This window comes from Penicillium cosmopolitanum (genome assembly GCF_028827165.1).
Source record: "Penicillium cosmopolitanum strain IBT 29677 chromosome Unknown utg000009l:1.0-9042332.0:1.0-9050551.0, whole genome shotgun sequence".
NCBI classification, from domain to species: domain Eukaryota; kingdom Fungi; phylum Ascomycota; class Eurotiomycetes; order Eurotiales; family Aspergillaceae; genus Penicillium; species Penicillium cosmopolitanum.
Window position 1 is genome coordinate 6,867,253 of NW_026622679.1, and position 17,980 is coordinate 6,885,232.

Sequence of the window (17,980 nt, forward strand, 5' to 3'; positions counted from 1 at the left end):
GATTTCGGCTGGACTACACTCTACTAGTAGATCGTTTGTCTGTAATCGTGTGCGACCATACCAGGCTGCAATGTTGCTTGGCCGGGCTCGGTCCATTCATGAGATTACCAGTTTAAACTCGAATGTCCCGTTCATCGCCATCCTTATCAGCCCCATGGTTACAAGCAGTCGTATATTTCAAGTTCTATATCCATTTTGCATTTTGCCAAGCTTGAAGATATTCCACCAGATCCTCGTAGATTTCTCGACTAGCTCCAAAGAGGAATTATCTCCGAAAATGACAAGCTGCCCCGATACTAGTAGCAGCTGAATAATGCAGCAGATGTATATGACGAACGGAATTATATGACCGAGGCGTGTCACTAATACCTAATACATAAGATGTGGGGGGGGCCTAGGAAGTATTGTTAACCCTTCTCGTTCCTTAGCCATGTCACAGTCAACACCCGAGGTTGATCCCACGTCGATTTATTAAATGTGATAAAATCTACTGATCGCCTGGCTGGGAGAGGCGCATTTGTATGTAAAATAGGGTTCTTCGGTAAAGCAAGACCTAAGCTGGAGGAGATGCCCCCACGCCTCCACATCCGTCGGACTTGTGTCCGAAGTAATGAGGCACTGCCAGTGGCGCGGGCAGCGATTCTGCCCCAGCTTCCCCTCATTGAGGTTGATTAAATAGCCATTCGTTATTTATACCTCGCCAGCTACCTTTACCTTTTTCATGGTGTGAACCTTTTTGCAAGTAAGAACAAGAAAGCAATCATGTATGTGCACAGTCTAGTATCCTGGAATCCAGTCCTCAGCTCACCCAAGCCAGGGTTTATACCGCATCTTTTGCATTCTTTGAAGCTCTATGGGAGGTAAGTAATGAGAGCACCGACAAGATCTCGAGGCTTTGCTCATTTAATATCTACCAACCAAACCGAACCTCATGCTAACTACCATCCCAGGGAGGCGTAACCCATGTCTTCGTCAATCTAGGCTCCGACCACCCCTCAATTCTCGAGGCCATGGTCAAAGGCCAAAAGGAGAGAGGAGACCAATTCCCCACGATTATAACCTGTCCCAATGAGGTACGTCGCGGATCACACCATTCGAAGATCAGCACCTTACCCCTCCCCCTCCCTCCTCGGCTACCTTCGGAAGGCACATACAGTACATACTATTACATTGTACAACGAATGAATCACATCCATTGGAGTTGAGCCCCACTGACCTGAACACGATGGTAGATGGTCGCACTCTCAATGGCCGATGGCTACGCCCGTTTTTCAGGGAAACCGCAAGCAGTCATCGTCCACGTCGATGTTGGAACGCAAGGACTCGGCGCAGCAGTGCATAATGCCTCATGTGGACGCGCACCGGTTCTTATATTCGCGGGTCTTTCGCCGTATACGATTGAAGGCGAGATGCGCGGGTCACGCACGGAGTATATTCATTGGATCCAGGATGTTCCCGATCAGAAACAGATCGTTTCGCAGTATTGTCGATATTCCGGAGAAATCAAGTCCGGTAAGAATGTCAAGCAGATTGTTAATCGGGCCTTGCAATTCGCCACAAGTGATCCCAAAGGTCCGGTTTATCTTGTCGGTGCACGCGAGGTGATGGAGGAGGATATTGAGCCTTATCAGTTGAATCAGAAGGTTTGGGGTCCTGTTGCCCCGGCGGCTTTGCCTCCTGCCGGCATCGAATTGATTACTTCGGAGCTGGCTGCTGCAAAGAATCCTCTGGTTATTGTCGGGTATACGGGTCGACAGGCTCAGGCTGTGACGGAGCTGGTCTCGTTGGCAGATACCTTCAAGGGTATTCGTGTGTTGGATACTGGCGGTAGTGATATGTGCTTCCCAGCGGACCACCCAGCCTGGCTGAGTCTGCGATATCCTGGACACGAGGCTGTTCAGTCTGCCGACTTCATTTTGGTGATTGATTGTGATGTACCTTGGGTCCCTACCCAGTTCAAGCCATCTGAGACGGCTAAAATCGTCCATATCGATGTGGATCCCTTGAAGCAGCAGATTCCAGTTTTCTATATCCCATCCATGGCTACCTTCCGAGCAGATTCTGTTACCGCCCTCAAACAGATCAACGATCATGTCGCGAGCAACAGTGAGCTGCAGCAGTTTGTTAGATCCAAGGAGAATTTGCTTCTACACCAGGGCCGTGATGAAGTCTACCAGGCACGACGAAAAGGAGATTGCCGACCTCGCAGTCGTCCCGGAGGGTGGTCTCGATGCACCCTTGAATGTCAACTACCTGATGGGCCAAGTACGAAAGTCCTGTCCGTCTGATGCGATTTGGGCGATTGAATCCGTGACTCTGACACACTTCGTCGCCGACCAAGTAGCAGCCACTGAGCCAAATTCCTGGATCAACTGCGGTGGCGGTGGTTTGGGATGGAGCGGCGGTGGAGCACTGGGTATTAAGCTTGCTACAGATGTGCAGCATGGAGGACCTGGCAAGGGTAAATTCGTCGTGCAGGTGGTCGGTGATGGAACTTTCCTTTTCTCCGTGCCTGGATCTGTCTATTGGATCTCACGTCGCTATGGAATCCCTGTTCTGACCATCGTGCTGAACAACAAGGGTTGGAATGCTCCGCGTCGTAGCATGCTGCTGGTCCACCCGAGTGGTGATGGTTCGCGTGCCACGAACGAGGATTTGAATATCTCGTTTGCGCCGACGCCTGACTATGCTGGCATTGCGAAGGCTGCGGCTGGTGGGGAGATGTGGGCTGGTCGGGCGTCGACTGTTCAGGAGCTGTCAGAGAAATTGCCGGAGGCTATCAAGAGTGTTTTGGATGGTAAGGGTGCGGTTTTGGAAGCGCAGCTTGATGGAACGACCGGCAAGTATGTAGAGAAGTCATAGAAGTAGTTTAATTTTGCCTGGTACTGAATAGACATCTCGTCGCATTTCGGCAATAATAAGCCCATAGGTAGCTATAGTCTAGACTGAGGTACAGAATGAATTAATTACTAGTATGATTGACTAGAGTAATGGCTGTAGAAAATTCCATTTGCATTCAAGCTAAGCCGCCGATTGCTTTTCCGTAGTCTCAGGAGACCCGCGCGTAGAGTATCGCATGCAAGCCCACAAGACGAGAAGGAAAATACTGCTGAAGAGCAGCGTAATGTAGGCTATATTGTCGCCTATGACAGAAAACATCCGATTGTCCCAATTCGCCCACGAATTGCCATCCACCTGAGTGAAGAAGACCCAAGGGTCTGCACCAGGGCGCCCATCCATGAGAATATGATATAGAGGGGCGAGCCCAGGCTCGTCACTACCTTGGAGCCATTCTTCTTCGCGGGATAATAATGAGTGATATCTTTCCCACATTGCTGTAAAGTACCACTGGCCACTGGCATACATGATCGTGGCGTAGGGGAGTATGTAGTTCACTTGCCAGCGGAGTAGATTATCGGTCAGGAGGGAGAATAGTGGATGACCACGCTGGCCACCGACAATATTGTTACTCAGAGCTCCGTGGCCGCCGTCGGTAGTAAATGCTGGATAGTAGAGGAGTGGTTCAAGGTTTGCAGCACAGCCCTGGTACACACGTAAAAGTCAACCAGCGAATCGATGTAGACGAGAGAGAGAAAGATGTGCTGATTTAGAACCCACTCACATTATCCAAATCGATGTAGATCCCGCCATAGTAGCGAAGGACAAAGTATTTGATAACATCTACCTTCTGCACGGGATATGGGTATCGATCGTAGACGGGGAGGAACCAGGGGAACTTTTCCTCAATGAACTTGCGAGATGATTTGGTTGTCCACAGCTAGAGTAGAGCCACTCGATTTTAGCGCCGTGAAATAAATATCCAGTGAAGGTCTTGGGAGCACTTACCATATGCTCCCAGTCGGGATGAAGATTCACACAGGTTTTCCGGGCTGCGGCCCAGTCTGGCCGGAGAGTATCATCGTTCGCATCGTGCCAATTGTGGAAGATCTGGTGGATAATTTTGGGAACCAGAGGCTCTCGCGGATCGGGGTTGGTCTTATGGGCAGCTGCAATCTCGGCCTGGGTAATTCGAATGCCGGAATGGGGCTTTGTGAGACCGAATAATTGAGCAAAGGCGATGATGCGGGAGATGGTGTAGATCACAGCAGCGATGGCCAGCAAGGTGAGGGTAGTGAGTAGAACACGGCGATACAATCGTGGACCCATGATGGATTCACGATGGAAGAGGGTTAGAGATTAGAGAATAAAAGAAAGGAGAAGTGGAAGTAGAAGAAGTTCAAGTTTATTGATTGAGGCTGCCTTTGGTATGTGAAGCAGTGTTGGCGATCCCATGACTGCACGTGGTGGCCCTCGCGAGTTCATTGGCATGCAAGTATACCTAGGTACTATAGCAGTACTAGTACTAGTAGAAGTATACTTCATAGTTAATAGTTATATACTATTATTATATACGTAAATAATACTAATATTATGCTCTGCATCCTCATACTATAGACATAATGCTAGTAAGTGTAGTAACTACTGTAGCAAACCTGTATAGATCGAGTGGGTCACGGTCGCAGCTCTTCTTTAGCAGCCCCTTCGCTTCTCCAATTTGGAGAACGGAGACCTTCCCGCAATTGCCAGCTTCTCCGCATTCCCTTCTTCCCTCCCCCACCCCCATCAATCATGCACCATGAATATTATGAGCCATGAGCAGCAAGCCCTATCAGTGTCGTCGGTGCCCACGGGCCTTTGCTCGTTTGGAGCATCTCCAGCGCCACGATCGCTCTCGTCCGTCCACGCTCCTCCGCCCCACCTCAACCAAACCCGCTTTGCTAATCCTTCGACAGACACAAAAGAGAAACCCTACACCTGTGGTCAATGCCCCAAAGCCTTTACACGAAAGTACGTCGATCGGTCTCAAACCATGCGTGAGGCTCTCTGGCCACCTAGCCACCTCCTAACAGCGACCTAGGGACCTGCTGGCTCGTCATGAACGACTCACCCATCAAATCGGAGACACTCCCGCAAGCCATGTGCAACCGCCCTCGCCTGCCCGTCCCGTTTTCGATGGCCTGGATACATTGGCATCAGTCGTGGCCAACCATGGTCATCCTCATCTGCCACTCCCGGGGAGCAATGGCCAATTTCCGGACAGCCTGCCCGCTCGCCAAACCCCGGCGCCGTCTACTACCCAGCTGCAAAATCCACAAACCCCGTCGGCAGGCCCGACGACTCCAATGGATGGCTCGGTCTTTGGCTATGCGATTGATAGCTTAGCGGCAGGTTCATACGAAGGGAACGACTTCACCTCTTTCCTTGACAGCGTTCCTCTACCGAGTCACCCCTACTCCCCCGCCTTCCAGCCCCTTCCGCTATTCCCGCCTCTAGTGTTTTCCCCAGTTACGGACTATGAGCATTCCTCCGAAAGAGACCACCCATCTGCGGAGACGGCTTCAACGCCGTCAAGCTCTGTTCTGCCCCGTCATGGCGCACACCTGCCATCCCTGCAACCGGAGGGCTATCAAACTACGGCCAAGGCACGCCAACCAACAGGATTTGTTCCTGTCACAAGTCAATGCCGTGATAAAGTTCTCGCGCTTCTGGAGGGTTTTGCTACTGTAGCGCCAAACCCTTCGCTGCCTTCCCGTCATGCACTGTCTCGATGCCTGACGGGGTATCTAATGGGATTTCACGATCACTATCCGATCGTACATAGGCCGACATTAGATGTGGACTCCCTGGGCCTTCCGCTTTTCCTCGCCATGGCCGCTCTAGGTGCTCGTTATAGTCGAGAGCCAGATACAAGCATGCGCTTGTATCAGATCGCCAAACCTGTCACACTGGAGCATTTTCGCCGAGTCTTCCAGTCGGGTACTTTACCAGCCGTGAATGCAGCTAATGATATCGATACCCTTGAAACTATTCAAGCTCTGCTAATGCTCATGTCTGTCTCATCGTGGTTTGTGGATAATCCTCCATATCATGACGCGCTGTCGATTCAAAGTCTGATGGCGACGCTCCTCAGAAAAGACGGTGTTAACCTTTTACCGGAGCAAGATGGGTCATGGGCCAGCTGGATCCGTTATGAAAGTGTGAAGCGCACGAAACTGATCGTTTTCTGCTTTTTCAATATTCAAACAATTGTATTCGACATACCCCCAGTCATCTTGACCGAGGAGCTATCCATGGACCTTCCCTGCACGGAGCGAGAATGGCAGGCTTCTACCCCGGAACAATGGGAAGCGGCGAGAAGCCAAAGTCAAGGGGAGCCTGGATTTCAAGGTGCCCTATCTGCCTTGTTTAGCCCTGATAGTGCAATGGAGCCAGGATTCTCCTCTCTTGGCGGAATTGTGTTGATCCATGCGATGCTTCAAGATATCTGGGTGATGACCAAAGCGACCCGCTTGGCTCTGTCACGATATAACCGGCTCGGCTCACCTGTCCCTTCTACACCAGGCCTGCTTGCAGTTGAACAAGCATTGGAAAGATGGTGCCAGTGCTGGGAGCGCAATCAAGAGTCATCGATTGACCCACTCAGTCCACATGGCCCACTGTCCTTTACTTCCGCGGCCCTTCTACGGCTAGCTTATATCCGGCTGAACGCAGACTGTGGTTCCGCACGGCAGTTGCAGACTTGGGATCCGGTGCAAATTGCTGCCAGTCTTAATAATAACCTCTCAGTACAACGTGGAGATCGCCTCACACGAGCAGCGCTCCACTGTGCACATGCGCTTAGTACCCCAGTCAAGCTCGGGATCGGGTTTGTGGCCCACTCACAGGTCGCTCTATGGTCAAACCAGCACGCCCTATGCTCGCTTGAATGCGCGGTGCTTCTAGCTAAATGGCTCGAAGCGGTGACCGTAGTGAACCCAGATCCCGCATTAACGAACCAGGAGACCCGCTTGAGGGACTTTGTATTGGAGATGGTGATGGAGGCACAACATGATGTCTCACGCGAGTGGCTTCTTGCGACTAATACTCGACTCAGCGCAGCGGTCACCAGGCTGTGGGCACGCCTTTTCACTGCAGACTATATTTGGGAGATGGTGAATCTGATCGGGCGATCATTAAATAGTTATGCGGAACTTTTGGAGCAGAAGACGGCCCATGTTAGTTAATAATTAGATAAGACAAGTCTCTGTAAATTGGCGAAAAAACAGTGCTGGCAGATTTTCTGTACTCGTACTTATTCCCCGCGGAGATGTAGTGTATAAACCGCGACCGACTGCATTCTCGTACGTGCCGTGACCACATCCAAGCGGATCGATGCAATTCCGCCACTATTGAGCTTGACTAAGAGCTCATCCGTACTCGGTGACTCACCCAAGCCCTAATTCTATGAAGACGGTATTTATACTCCTCATCGCCCTTGCCTTAGTACACCAAATCCCACCAACACCAACGGTTTAGCCTGAATCAATCAATAGCCCATCCACCATCCACCATCCACCATGGCCCCATCCCCGCTCACTGCAAGCCCTCACCTCCAGGCTCACCTCAAAGCCCTACACTCTCAATCCTCCGTTCAAGAATCAGGTTTGGACTGGGCCAGCCTCCCCAAGCAATGCACCGATGCCTTCGACGATATCATGCGCGACAAGTTCATCGCCTTGGATCAGGATAAGTGCGAATTGATCTACCATGTTCTGCGCAGCATCAATGCCAAGACAGTCGTCGAGGCTGGAACTAGCTTCGGTGTAAGCACCATCTACCTTGCTCTCGCGGTTGCTCAGAATGTAGCCCGCGATTCTCAGTCTCAGGCACAACAGGGAAGAGTAATTGCCACAGAGAAAGAACCATCAAAGGCGAGTATTGCACGGGAGAACTGGGAGCGCGCTGGAGATGAGATCCAGGGCGTGATTGATCTGAGGGTTGGCGATTTGCGAGAGACTTTAGAGAAGGACTTGGGAACTGTGGATTTCCTCCTCTTGGATAGTGAGTATACCTCTTTCCCCTTCTGCGGACCATGGTTGACCTTTTTCCAGTTTGGACACCGCTGGCCCTACCTGCGGTCAAGCTTGTCAAGCCATATCTCAGGCCTGGTGCCGTGATCATGGCAGATAACACGCTCAAGGCGGATGTTGGTTATGAAGATCTTTTGGACTATCTGGATGCACCGGATAGTGGGTTCCGTCGAGTTACTCTGCCTTATACCGGTGGCCTGGATATGATTATATACCAGTAACCTGTGCACTATGTATATGAGGGACTATAGCTGCCAAGTCCGCCACATCGCAATTTCGCCTAGTAACCAGGAATCTTGCTGGCAGAAAAACCGACGCCCTGTCAATTTAAACTCTCTATCTTCTATATATCTCCAATATCTATTACGTCTAGGCTTTGAGAGAGAGAAGAGGTAAATTAATATTCATCAATACTATTACTAATCATTGATAATTAATTATTAGTTAAACAAGGTAAGAAGAAAGAATATATACAAAAAACAATCAGACAATAGCTACCTACTAAGTATATATTACTAATAGCCAAAAAATAAGATATTCAAAAAGTAATTAGAGAATAGCTATGAAATACTTTTTTTTGAGGAAGACCTCGGGAGTACATAATCATATTTAAGATCCAGACTCTTCCAACTTGTAGCTTCAATGGGCAGCCTCAAATTGTAACTTTTCATTTGTTTTCTAGGCAGAGCGGTGCTCATTTTCGCCTTGCAGGACCCAGTGGCTAGGGCCTATCGAATTCATCACGAGCCGGTATCTTTCATCACATAGAAAATAGTTGTTAAAGGAAGCCAGAGCATCCACAGATATTGTATCATTGCGTGGTTTGAGGACATGCCCCTCAAACTGAGAATAGGGATGAGGATTCCCAAAACGCCAGCACAACGCACCTTGAGCAGAACCAATGCCTCCAGCTCCCACGAGTAAAAAACGATATTGTGGTGAGGAGCGAGCATATATCGCATCAGGCAACAACGTCATGACATATGGACTGATCCCCGGCCTTAAGTTAATCCAATTGGTAGACTCGGCTTTCTCCAAGACCATAGGTTCGAATTTCAGGATCTTGAACCGTGACCTCTCCCGGGGCCTCACCCGCGGTTCGCCCCGGCTCAATAGACGGCAAATCATATTCTGCTCGTTTGGGTATATATGAGTGCCTACCCAGGGGACCTTGGGAGAGTATCGTAGTTCCTGTACCCGCAAGCACAGGCTAGGCTTCGACTTGATGGTCTCAAGCCCTCTGGGCAAAATCCTAGCCTCGACAGATATAAGACGGGTAGTCTTCAAGCCTAGGTCATCTATGGATTCGCGAACTTCTGTGTAGCGTAGGGAATCGGGTCTAATTCCAAAAGAGGGCCCATGCTGGGACCTTCGCATTGCAAGTTGAAGGTGAGCGAAACGGAATTGGACAGGTGGTGGGAGATAATAGGGGCCTCTCCGACGAGCCGGTTTTCCGCCTATACGGAGACCGTCTTTCTTTATCTCGGCGCTAATTATTGGATATTTTAACTCCGGGAGCTTTATATCCTCCCACTTATGAAGTCCCAGGCAGTCAAAACAGAAGTGAAAGTGCGGTAGCTTGGGATCCATCATTTTCAAGAAATTTATGCGATGCTTTTGAGCAAGCTGGAAAGAAGAGGTCTTTTTGAAAAAAAGACACGGGAAATGTCTTTGTAACACTTTCATCAGGCTGTGATTATATAGCGCGAGGCTGGCGATATCGACTGGTTTCAGGGAGTCGCAGATGCATAGTATGAGTTCAACGGGGAGGTTTCCCAGGTGGCATGGCATGGCTTCGGCCATTTTAATTTAACAGCGAGAGACGTGAAGGAATTTTAGAGTGATATTGTATGAGAAAAAAAATGGTGTTCTACTATAGTATAATGGACAATGGACGACAAGCCCGATGCCCAGTCGGGAAATATCGTAAGAGTAATTGTACCATGAAATGGACAAAGTTTATTCGGTCTTAAATCTAATTGAGAACACCAGAAAAGTATTAGTCAAAGGAGACATAAATTTAGACAGTATAGGAATACCAGGCAATCATGGTATTCAAGTTCACATTCCGAGGTTGTCAGTTTGAACTTCCAAAGGCTTGGGATACTCCAAACCCCGCAAAGCTCAGTATACTTCCCCACCCTCGAATTCCCCGCTTCACTTCACTTCACTTCAAGTTCGACCTCACACTCTATCTTCCGCCATTGACCCCCTCACAAACCCCATACACATCCAATGGCAACCAACAATTTCCATCAACCGCCCAAAAACGAAGAAGGCGCCTTCTGCGCCGGCGGTCCCACGCCAACCTTCAACCCACCCCAAACCCCAACAACAGCAAACTACCGCCTCAACCACCTCGCAATCCGAATAAAAGATCCAACCCGCTCTCTCCGTTTCTACGTCGACCTCCTCGGCATGCGCGTCGTGTTCTCTATGAATGCAGGCCCATTCACGATATACTATCTCGGCCACCCGCCGCCCGGAACGGAGGATTTGGATAGTTGGGCTAAAGAGACGAGTGAGATCCCGGTTATGACGCGGACGAGTGGGTTATTGGAATTGTACCATATGCACGGGACGGAGTCGAAAGGAGATGGTAATGGCAATGAGGATGGTGGTCAAATATCCAGTGGCAATGTGCCGCCCAATCTAGGCTTTGCGCATTTGGGATTCACGGTGCCGGATGTACCTGTTGCGGTGGAGAGATTGAAGAGTGCGGGGGTGACGGTTCTTAAAGATGTGGGTGTTTGTGAGAGGGGGCATGTTCCTTTGTCAGAGTGGGAGGCTGAGAGGGGCGTGGGTGTTGGGGAGATTCATCCTAATTATGCTTGGTTTTTTGAGAAATTTGCCATGGTGGCTGATCCGGTGAGTTCTTTCCGTGCTCTTGTGTCTGTGACTTGATTATATTGGCTGCAAGGATACACAGTATTCTATACTATATACGTGGGCCAGGTTTGCCAAGAACTTGAGCTTGAGCTGACGGCTCCAGGATGGATATTCTGTCGAGTTAATCCCGCAGAATATTTGAGCTTTATCGAATCCTACCTGTAGAAATATGGGCTAAGCTGCTTTACTTTTACTTGCGAGGCAGGAAACAGGTTGTGCGGGCAAAAAAAATGGGGCTGACTTTGAGCATCAAACAGCCCCAAGACGTATTTGGAAATAGGCCTATACATATCCAATGGTACACAAAGTGAGAATAATATTATGCTTTCACCAGCTTTCGTCCTCGGCCACGTCGTAATCCATCTCGTTGTTCTCTTTGCGCGGTGGTGGCGCGCTCACCGTCGGAGTCGAGTCCATCATCACGTCTTGCTCGTCATCACCGCCGCCATTCTTTGACTCTGCTGTTGGACCAGATGTGGGATTGGCGACCGGTAGGTTGGGAAGCCATGAAAGCTGGGCTTCACCAGAGGAGGTGAGAGACCAGGGACTGAACATGAACTTCTCGGCCTGGTATCGCTCTTTGAATGCCACGACGACGGAATCAGATTGGCCGGGGTTCGACTCTATAGATTCGTAGTCGCCAACGCCCTGGAAAAAGAAGAATAGTTAGCATTTTTTCCAGAGTCTTCTCCAACACTTGCGAAATGACTTACCATTAGATGCTGTCGCAGGGCTTCGTCTTTCTCCGAATGCAGTGACACGCCTGATACGGCAACTCGTCGAGGTCGGTTGTCTAAACGCAATACACCTCCGCGGCCACGAGGAGCAAATCCACCTCGGCCACGATATCCACCCCGGTATGAAGGATCGTAGGTTCCACGTCCGCGGTATCCGCCTCGGCCACGGAAGCCCCCGCGGCCACGATAACCACCACGACCGAATGAAGCGTCAGCATTAGCGTCAAGACCGAGGGTCTGAGCTTCAGCTTCGAGGGCAGCTAACTGTGCGCGGAGCTTCTTAGTTTCATCGCTCACATTCTCGTCCTCAACCTGCATGCTGGAATCTTCCTCTGCGCCTTCACTGCCGTTACTTGGCGCAACGCCCAATCGCTGGAGAAGACGTGATTTTTCTTCCTGCTGCTTTTTCATGAGTTCGTCACGCTGGCGCTCGAGAGCTTGCTTGGCTTCTTCGGCTTCTTGCCTCTTCTTCATTCGCTCCTCATGCGATTTTTGCGCCTCCTGCTGTTGCTTCTCAAACTCCTCTTGGTTGAATGCGGGCTCTTCGGGCTTATTCTCGCCGTTCCTCTCGTCACGCTTGGGTTTATGCCAGTAGACCTTTACAAAGCGGTTGTCGAAGATCACCTTCGGACTGGACCAGGCCTGCTTGGCCTCCGCGAAGGTTTCAAACTTGACCAAGGCGATCTTTTTGTACGGTTGCAACGTCACCTCCGTGATGTTGCCGAATTGAGAGAAAAACTCGCGCACTGCCTCTTCGGAGAACTTGTCGTCCGGGATTTGTTCCACGACAATTGTCGTGATAGATCGGTCCTCGTTTGGTCCTGCAGACGAGAAATCGGACCGGCCGCGTCCTCGTCCGCCGAAGGCACCACGGCCACGGCCACGTCCCCGATCATTGCCACGCGTGGACCCGCCATCTCTTTGTGAGTCGGACATCATTGTCGAAGATCGCGGATCATATTCTAAAGCAGTAAATCTTAGTAAAACAATCACAAAACAGCAAACAACTATTGCATACCGTTGGTATTGGAGGACTCGGGTCCCCCATGCTTGTAAGGGCAAGCCGCTCCCAAGTAGCAGATACCCTGATTCTCATACAACGGGCAAGGCTGGCTGGCCATTTCTTCGGCACCGGGCTGGCCTGGGCCTACAGGCATTCCTGGCATAGGCGGCATGCCGGGCATCTGGGGGGAAACCCATGCCTTGCATAGCCATCATAGCTGCCATAGGATCATTCGGGTCGAATGGCGGGAATCCAGGCACCATGGGGAAACCACCAGGCTGCCCTTGCTGAAACTGCTGCCCAGGACCCTGCATATGGCCTCCTCTGCCCATCCAGTCCCCACGAGCACCGCCGCGGCCTCGGCGCGGAGTTTTCATAGCACGATTCTGCATATTTCCACCATCACGCTCTGGCTCGCCTTGGAATCCCTCGTTGAATGACCGCTTGCGACTGTTGTAATCACCCCTGGGGCCGGTGGGTGCGCCAGTGGGTGCGCCGAATTGCTGCTGGAACGGGGCTGTGGGAACGGGTTGCGGGATGGCTTGGGCTTGAGGAGCTTGCTGTGCTGGTGCTGGCGCGGGGGCTGAGTTGGGGCCAAAGTTGGCAAAGAGCTCATTGACAAACGGGGTAGTATCTAGAGCAAGGTAAGCGACCGGTCAAAATGTCTCAGCGCAAGTTCTGACAAGCCTACGTTCGCGGAGAAAGTCTTCGAGGTTCTCTATCGAGACTTTTCGGATTTCATCATCTGGCGCGTCCGACCTGATAAGTGCCAGCACGTAATCTGCGAGAACATCTGAGTCTGCATCGGAGCTAGAATTGGAGCAAACGGACGGTCAGTAGGGATTCCTGGCGAGAAACGACAGTGTCTTGCGAGTGGCTCACATGTCCTCCAGCTTCTTGACAACCCAGTTCTTCACCCGGTCGGCTTCTGCGTCGGTAAGCTGCATCGCGACGAGGATCGCAGGGCCTTTAGTCACTTGAGAGACCGAATTGATAGAGGCAATGGGAATCGATTGATTAAGGCGCCGGTAATTGCAAGGATTCGGGTGACGGCAAGCTGCAGAAAGCTGTGGGACAGATTCCTCACACGGAGTTTCGGCGATTTCCCGTAAAATGCGAGGATAGCGGATCAAGTAGTGCAGTTTACGAGAGTAAATAGAACTCTCCTCCAACCACAGCAACAGGCGATTGAGAATAAAAGTTTGGAAGCGAAGAATCAACGGAAAACGCGATGGCGCGCGATAATGATCACGTGATGATATGATGGCGCCAAGACCGTCTATTCAAGTGTGGCTGATTGTGGCTGATTGTGGCTGGTGGTGGGTGAAGAGCTTTCACTCGTACTTGAATTATTCAGCTGCAAGACTATTATACTACACGGCTACAATTTCACGGTACTACAATGCTACAAGAAAACGCTACTACGAGATAATGCACAACGGTTTAAGTCTAGCATACCATATTGATTTTCATGTCCAAATGGCAGCCAGACAGCAAAAAAAAACATCAAAAGGAAAATCGAACATCATCAAACAATAACCATGGAGACAATAGCAAACGGACAGCGTCCAAAGGTGCCCGAGACATCCCTCGGCGCTCCACACTTTCTAAAGACGGCAGTGATTGAAGCAAGCCCGCCAAGCGGCGGGTATGAATTTTTGTTTGAACCGGGAAGTTGTATTGCATTCATCAATCTCATAAAAAAAGATTCCATATTTGGCTCCCAAGAGCGCAGTTTGACCGGCCGTTAACTTTTTTACAGCTTGTCGTAGTACTATTGAAATAGAAGTTAGTAAATGATCAACCAAAAGGCATGCAGTAAAAGATGAGTAAAAACTTACGTTCTCGTAGCCGGGAACAACCTCCTTGAGACCCTTGCGCTTACGCATCTCAGTAACAACCTGACCAGGCTTGGTGGTGGTGTCCAGAGGAGAACCACCGGGCAGGATAGCCCAATGATCGAAGACGGACTGGGGGAAGGCCTGACCACCGGTGGCGGAGCGCAGATCGGAGTTGAAGCCGAAGGACTCGTTGACGGGCAGGTAAGCCTTGACGTTGAACAGAGGGGTACCGGGGCGCTGCTCCTCAGTGTAGACGTGACCACGACGGCGGGTGAGGACACCGTAGATACCACCCATAGCCTGCTCGGGAACCTGGATCTCGACGTTGAAGATGGGCTCAAGAAGACCGGGCTCAGCCAGCATAGCGGCGGCGTACAGAGCACGACGAGCAGTGGGGATGATCTGACCACCACCACGGTGAATGGCATCAGCGTGCAGGGTAACATCAAGGATGTTGAAGCGGACGGAGCGCATGGGCTCCTCAGCAACAGGACCCTCACGGGTGGCCCACTGGAAACCGGAGACAACGGAATCCTTGATCTCGTTCAGGTACTGAACAGCCTTGGTCTGGTCAATGAGCAGGTTGGCACCGGTGGTGTCGGGACCGAAGCACCAGATCTTACGGGCATCGGTGACATCCCAGCCGTACTCGTCAGCCATGACACGGGCACGAGCCTTGAAATCGTCACGGGGAGAGACCTTGCCGGTCTCGATGGCCTGGGAGAGTTCCTCCTCCATGGGCTGAGCAGTCATGTACAGACGGTTGTGCTTGTTGGGAGACTTGGACAGAGCAGTCATGGAGGAGAGGGCAGTGACGGTCTCACGGTAAGAGACAACGGGGTCGGAGATACGGAGAGGGACACCGGCGTGGTCCTCCTCGAGATCCTTAAGACAGATCTCCAAGTGGAGCTCACCAGCACCAGCGACGACGTGCTCACCGGACTCGTTGATCATGGTCAGGACACAGGGGTCGGACTTGGACAGACGCTTGAGACCCTCGACCAGCTTGGGCAGATCCTGGGCGTTCTTGACCTCAACGGAGCGCTGCACAACGGGGGAGACGGAGAACTTCATGACCTTCAGGTTGTGGGCGGTCTCATCGGTAGTCAGGGTACCGGACTTGAGCAGGAACTGATCGACACCGACCAGACCGACAATGTTACCGGCAGGAACGTCCTCAATTGGCTCGACAATACGACCCATCATCAGAACAGTACGCTGGATGGCCTTGATGAACAGGTCCTCCTTCTTTCCGGGGACGTAGTTGGGGCCCTGGATGCGGACCTTAACACCAGACTTGACGGTACCGGCGTAGACACGACCGAAGGCGTAGAAACGACCCTTGTCGGAGGTGGGAACCATCTTGGAGACGTACAGCATCAGAGGAGCAGTGGGGTCACAGTCGCGGATACCAATGCAGGCCTTGTCGTCGAGGGGGACCCTCGTACAGAGTCTCGGCACGGTACTTCTGAGCAGTGACGGGGGAAGGCAGGTGGATACAGATCATCTCCAGAAGGGCGTCAGCGGCAGGCAGGAACTTGCGCATGACACACTTGAGGAGCTGCTTGCCCTCGAGGTCCTTCTCGTCGTTGGCGAGCTTGATGTCGAGCTTCTCCAGAAGGGTGGTGATCTCATCACGCTTGTTGTGGTTGACAGCAGCGAAGATCTTGAAGATGGGGTCCAGGATGAACTGGTTGAAGGCACGCTCAAGGGGCTTGCCATCGGCACCCTCACCCTTGTTGGTCCACTTCTTGGTCTTGGGGTTGAAGTAGTTGTCGCCCCACAGACGCTCAAGCATCTTCTTGCGGTCGACACCGAACTTCTTGGCGTACTTGATAGCGAACTGGCGGACAGTGAAGCACCAGCCGTGAAGACCGGAACCGAAGGCAATGGTACCTCTGTCGGGGTAAACCTGGACGTCACCGAGAGTCTTGTCGAAGTAGGTGGAGATGATGACGTTGACGGACTCGACGGTACGGGAGAAGGACTGGTACAGATCCTCCTTGGTGCACTGCAGCTCAAGAAGGGCACGGTCGACCTTGTTGATGCACAGAACGGGCTTGATACGCTCGGTCAGGGCCTGACGCAGGACAGTCTCGGTCTGGACACAGACACCGGAGATACAGTCGACAACGACCAGGGCACCGTCAGTGACACGGAGAGCGGCGGTAACCTCAGACGAGAAATCAACGTGACCGGGGGAATCGATCAGGTTGATCAAGAACTCGTGACCATCGACCTTCTGGGGGATCTCCTTAAGATCCTCGGGGTCGGGGAACTTGGCGTACAGGGAGATGGCAGTGGACTTGATGGTGATACCACGGTCCTGCTCATCAGGACGGGTGTCCATGTAACGACCCTCACCAGCCTTGGCGGAGGAAATGATACCGGCACGGTGGACAAGGGCATCGGACAGAGTGGACTTTCCGTGATCGACTGGATGAAGATGGATGATTAGATGGTGTGATGAGGGAGATGGGGATGGGGATGGGGGTTGAACATACCGTGAGCAATGACGGACATGTTACGGATGTTGGCCGGCTTGTCCATCAGGCCACGGATCTCCTCAAGAGTGAAGCTGGAGTGATGTTAGTTGGAAAATTCATCAAGATCCTCACGCTGCACATTTTTTTTCGGTGATGCTCTCCAGAGTTGACTTACTTGACCATCTTGGCGGTTGTTTCCTCAAATGAGCCCTAGAGGCGGGGTAATGAGAAAAGGAAGAGAGTAAAGAAGAGCAACACACACAAATGATCGAGACCGAGTATCAACCCGAGTACGATCAAAAATGCCTATGTGCAAATGCTCCTATAGAAGGGGATGGGGAGAGAAGAAAGAAACGGAGGTTGGGAGGAGGGGGGGAAGTGGGAGAAAAAAAAATCGAGAGCGAGAAGCCCCCACTTTTTTGGGAAAAAGCCCCGCTCGGGTTTGTGCGTTGCCTCTCCTACCTTGCCCTCCCCTCCACAGCAGGTTTACTCGGTTTACGGGTTTACCAGTACACGGGTTGACACGGGGTTTTCCAAAGTCATTTCAGACTCATTTCAGACTCATTCTTCTGCTTTCCCTGCAATCTTTTGTGACTCACTCAGATCTATGGCTATCCGAATAGATCCGTGGTTTCTACTCGTCAGAGCTAGTCTTTGGAACGTGACAGCACACACAGCTCTCAATTGCCACCCAAAGCTAAGCTAAGCAAAACTCAAGTCCTTCTCGGTTCACCCAACGGGGAAATCAATCCCTAGCTCTCCCTCTCTCAGCCCCGAAATGAAACCGCACCTCGTCAGGTCGAAACATCCGCCCCGCCACTCACCACTGCCCACCACTCACCGCCCACCGCGGGGTTGGGCGCTTACTAATGCTGATCCCCGCTGCACAAGGGTACTGATATCCTGCAACCAGTTGTACTCGGTAGTAATAATATAGTGTTTAATTCTATATTCAAGTTAAATCATAGATCTAGTCATCGTTGTTCAGGGCTCTAATCCTACTCATGCTTGTGGTGGCCAGATTGGTGGCCATTCAGTGCAGACCCGAGAGTGGTACAAGAAAACTGTTTGTAGAGAAACATGTAACTCCTTCACTTGGATTACTCGTACTATT

General features: G+C 51.3%; 9 protein-coding genes across 9 annotated transcripts; 4 read left to right on the forward strand and 5 right to left on the reverse strand.

Annotated features, from left to right (window-relative positions):
- Positions 1–430: 430 nt before the first annotated feature.
- On the forward strand, positions 431–2,862 carry N7509_010653 (uncharacterized protein; the record flags this gene model as incomplete). Its single annotated transcript, XM_056635290.1, has 5 exons — positions 431–462; positions 818–860; positions 951–1,073; positions 1,233–2,119; positions 2,178–2,862. The coding sequence occupies 5 exons, from the start codon at positions 431–433 to the stop codon at positions 2,860–2,862; spliced, it is 1,770 nt and encodes a 589-aa protein (XP_056485910.1).
- A 159-nt stretch (positions 2,863–3,021) lies between these two features.
- N7509_010654 (glycosyltransferase family 32 protein) lies at positions 3,022–4,167 on the reverse strand (the record flags this gene model as incomplete). The annotated part of the gene is made up of 3 exons (XM_056635291.1): positions 3,022–3,543; positions 3,623–3,778; positions 3,847–4,167. The coding sequence occupies 3 exons, from the start codon at positions 4,165–4,167 to the stop codon at positions 3,022–3,024; spliced, it is 999 nt and encodes a 332-aa protein (XP_056485911.1).
- Positions 4,168–4,636: 469 nt separating this feature from the next.
- On the forward strand, positions 4,637–7,064 carry N7509_010655 (transcription factor domain-containing protein; the record flags this gene model as incomplete). The annotated part of the gene is made up of 2 exons (XM_056635292.1): positions 4,637–4,848; positions 4,919–7,064. 2 exons carry the CDS (start codon positions 4,637–4,639, stop codon positions 7,062–7,064), a joined length of 2,358 nt encoding a protein of 785 aa, XP_056485912.1.
- Positions 7,065–7,397: 333 nt separating this feature from the next.
- On the forward strand, positions 7,398–8,131 carry N7509_010656 (O-methyltransferase; the record flags this gene model as incomplete). The annotated part of the gene is made up of 2 exons (XM_056635293.1): positions 7,398–7,881; positions 7,932–8,131. 2 exons carry the CDS (start codon positions 7,398–7,400, stop codon positions 8,129–8,131), a joined length of 684 nt encoding a protein of 227 aa, XP_056485913.1.
- Positions 8,132–10,145: 2,014 nt separating this feature from the next.
- N7509_010657 (putative lactoylglutathione lyase (Glo1)) lies at positions 10,146–10,941 on the forward strand (the record flags this gene model as incomplete). The annotated part of the gene is made up of 2 exons (XM_056635294.1): positions 10,146–10,778; positions 10,903–10,941. 2 exons carry the CDS (start codon positions 10,146–10,148, stop codon positions 10,939–10,941), a joined length of 672 nt encoding a protein of 223 aa, XP_056485914.1.
- A 185-nt stretch (positions 10,942–11,126) lies between these two features.
- Positions 11,127–12,475, reverse strand: N7509_010658 (RNA-binding protein; the record flags this gene model as incomplete). Its single annotated transcript, XM_056635295.1, has 2 exons — positions 11,127–11,447; positions 11,513–12,475. 2 exons carry the CDS (start codon positions 12,473–12,475, stop codon positions 11,127–11,129), a joined length of 1,284 nt encoding a protein of 427 aa, XP_056485915.1.
- Positions 12,476–12,628: 153 nt separating this feature from the next.
- On the reverse strand, positions 12,629–13,486 carry N7509_010659 (PWI domain-containing protein; the record flags this gene model as incomplete). Its single annotated transcript, XM_056635296.1, has 3 exons — positions 12,629–13,173; positions 13,231–13,349; positions 13,422–13,486. The coding sequence occupies 3 exons, from the start codon at positions 13,484–13,486 to the stop codon at positions 12,629–12,631; spliced, it is 729 nt and encodes a 242-aa protein (XP_056485916.1).
- An 809-nt stretch (positions 13,487–14,295) lies between these two features.
- N7509_010660 (uncharacterized protein) lies at positions 14,296–15,742 on the reverse strand (the record flags this gene model as incomplete). The annotated part of the gene is made up of 2 exons (XM_056635297.1): positions 14,296–14,313; positions 14,381–15,742. The coding sequence occupies 2 exons, from the start codon at positions 15,740–15,742 to the stop codon at positions 14,296–14,298; spliced, it is 1,380 nt and encodes a 459-aa protein (XP_056485917.1).
- Positions 15,743–15,776: 34 nt separating this feature from the next.
- Positions 15,777–17,049, reverse strand: N7509_010661 (Translation elongation factor EF-2 subunit; the record flags this gene model as incomplete). Its single annotated transcript, XM_056635298.1, has 3 exons — positions 15,777–16,816; positions 16,885–16,958; positions 17,042–17,049. The coding sequence occupies 3 exons, from the start codon at positions 17,047–17,049 to the stop codon at positions 15,777–15,779; spliced, it is 1,122 nt and encodes a 373-aa protein (XP_056485918.1).
- Between the last annotated feature and the right edge of the window lie 931 nt (positions 17,050–17,980).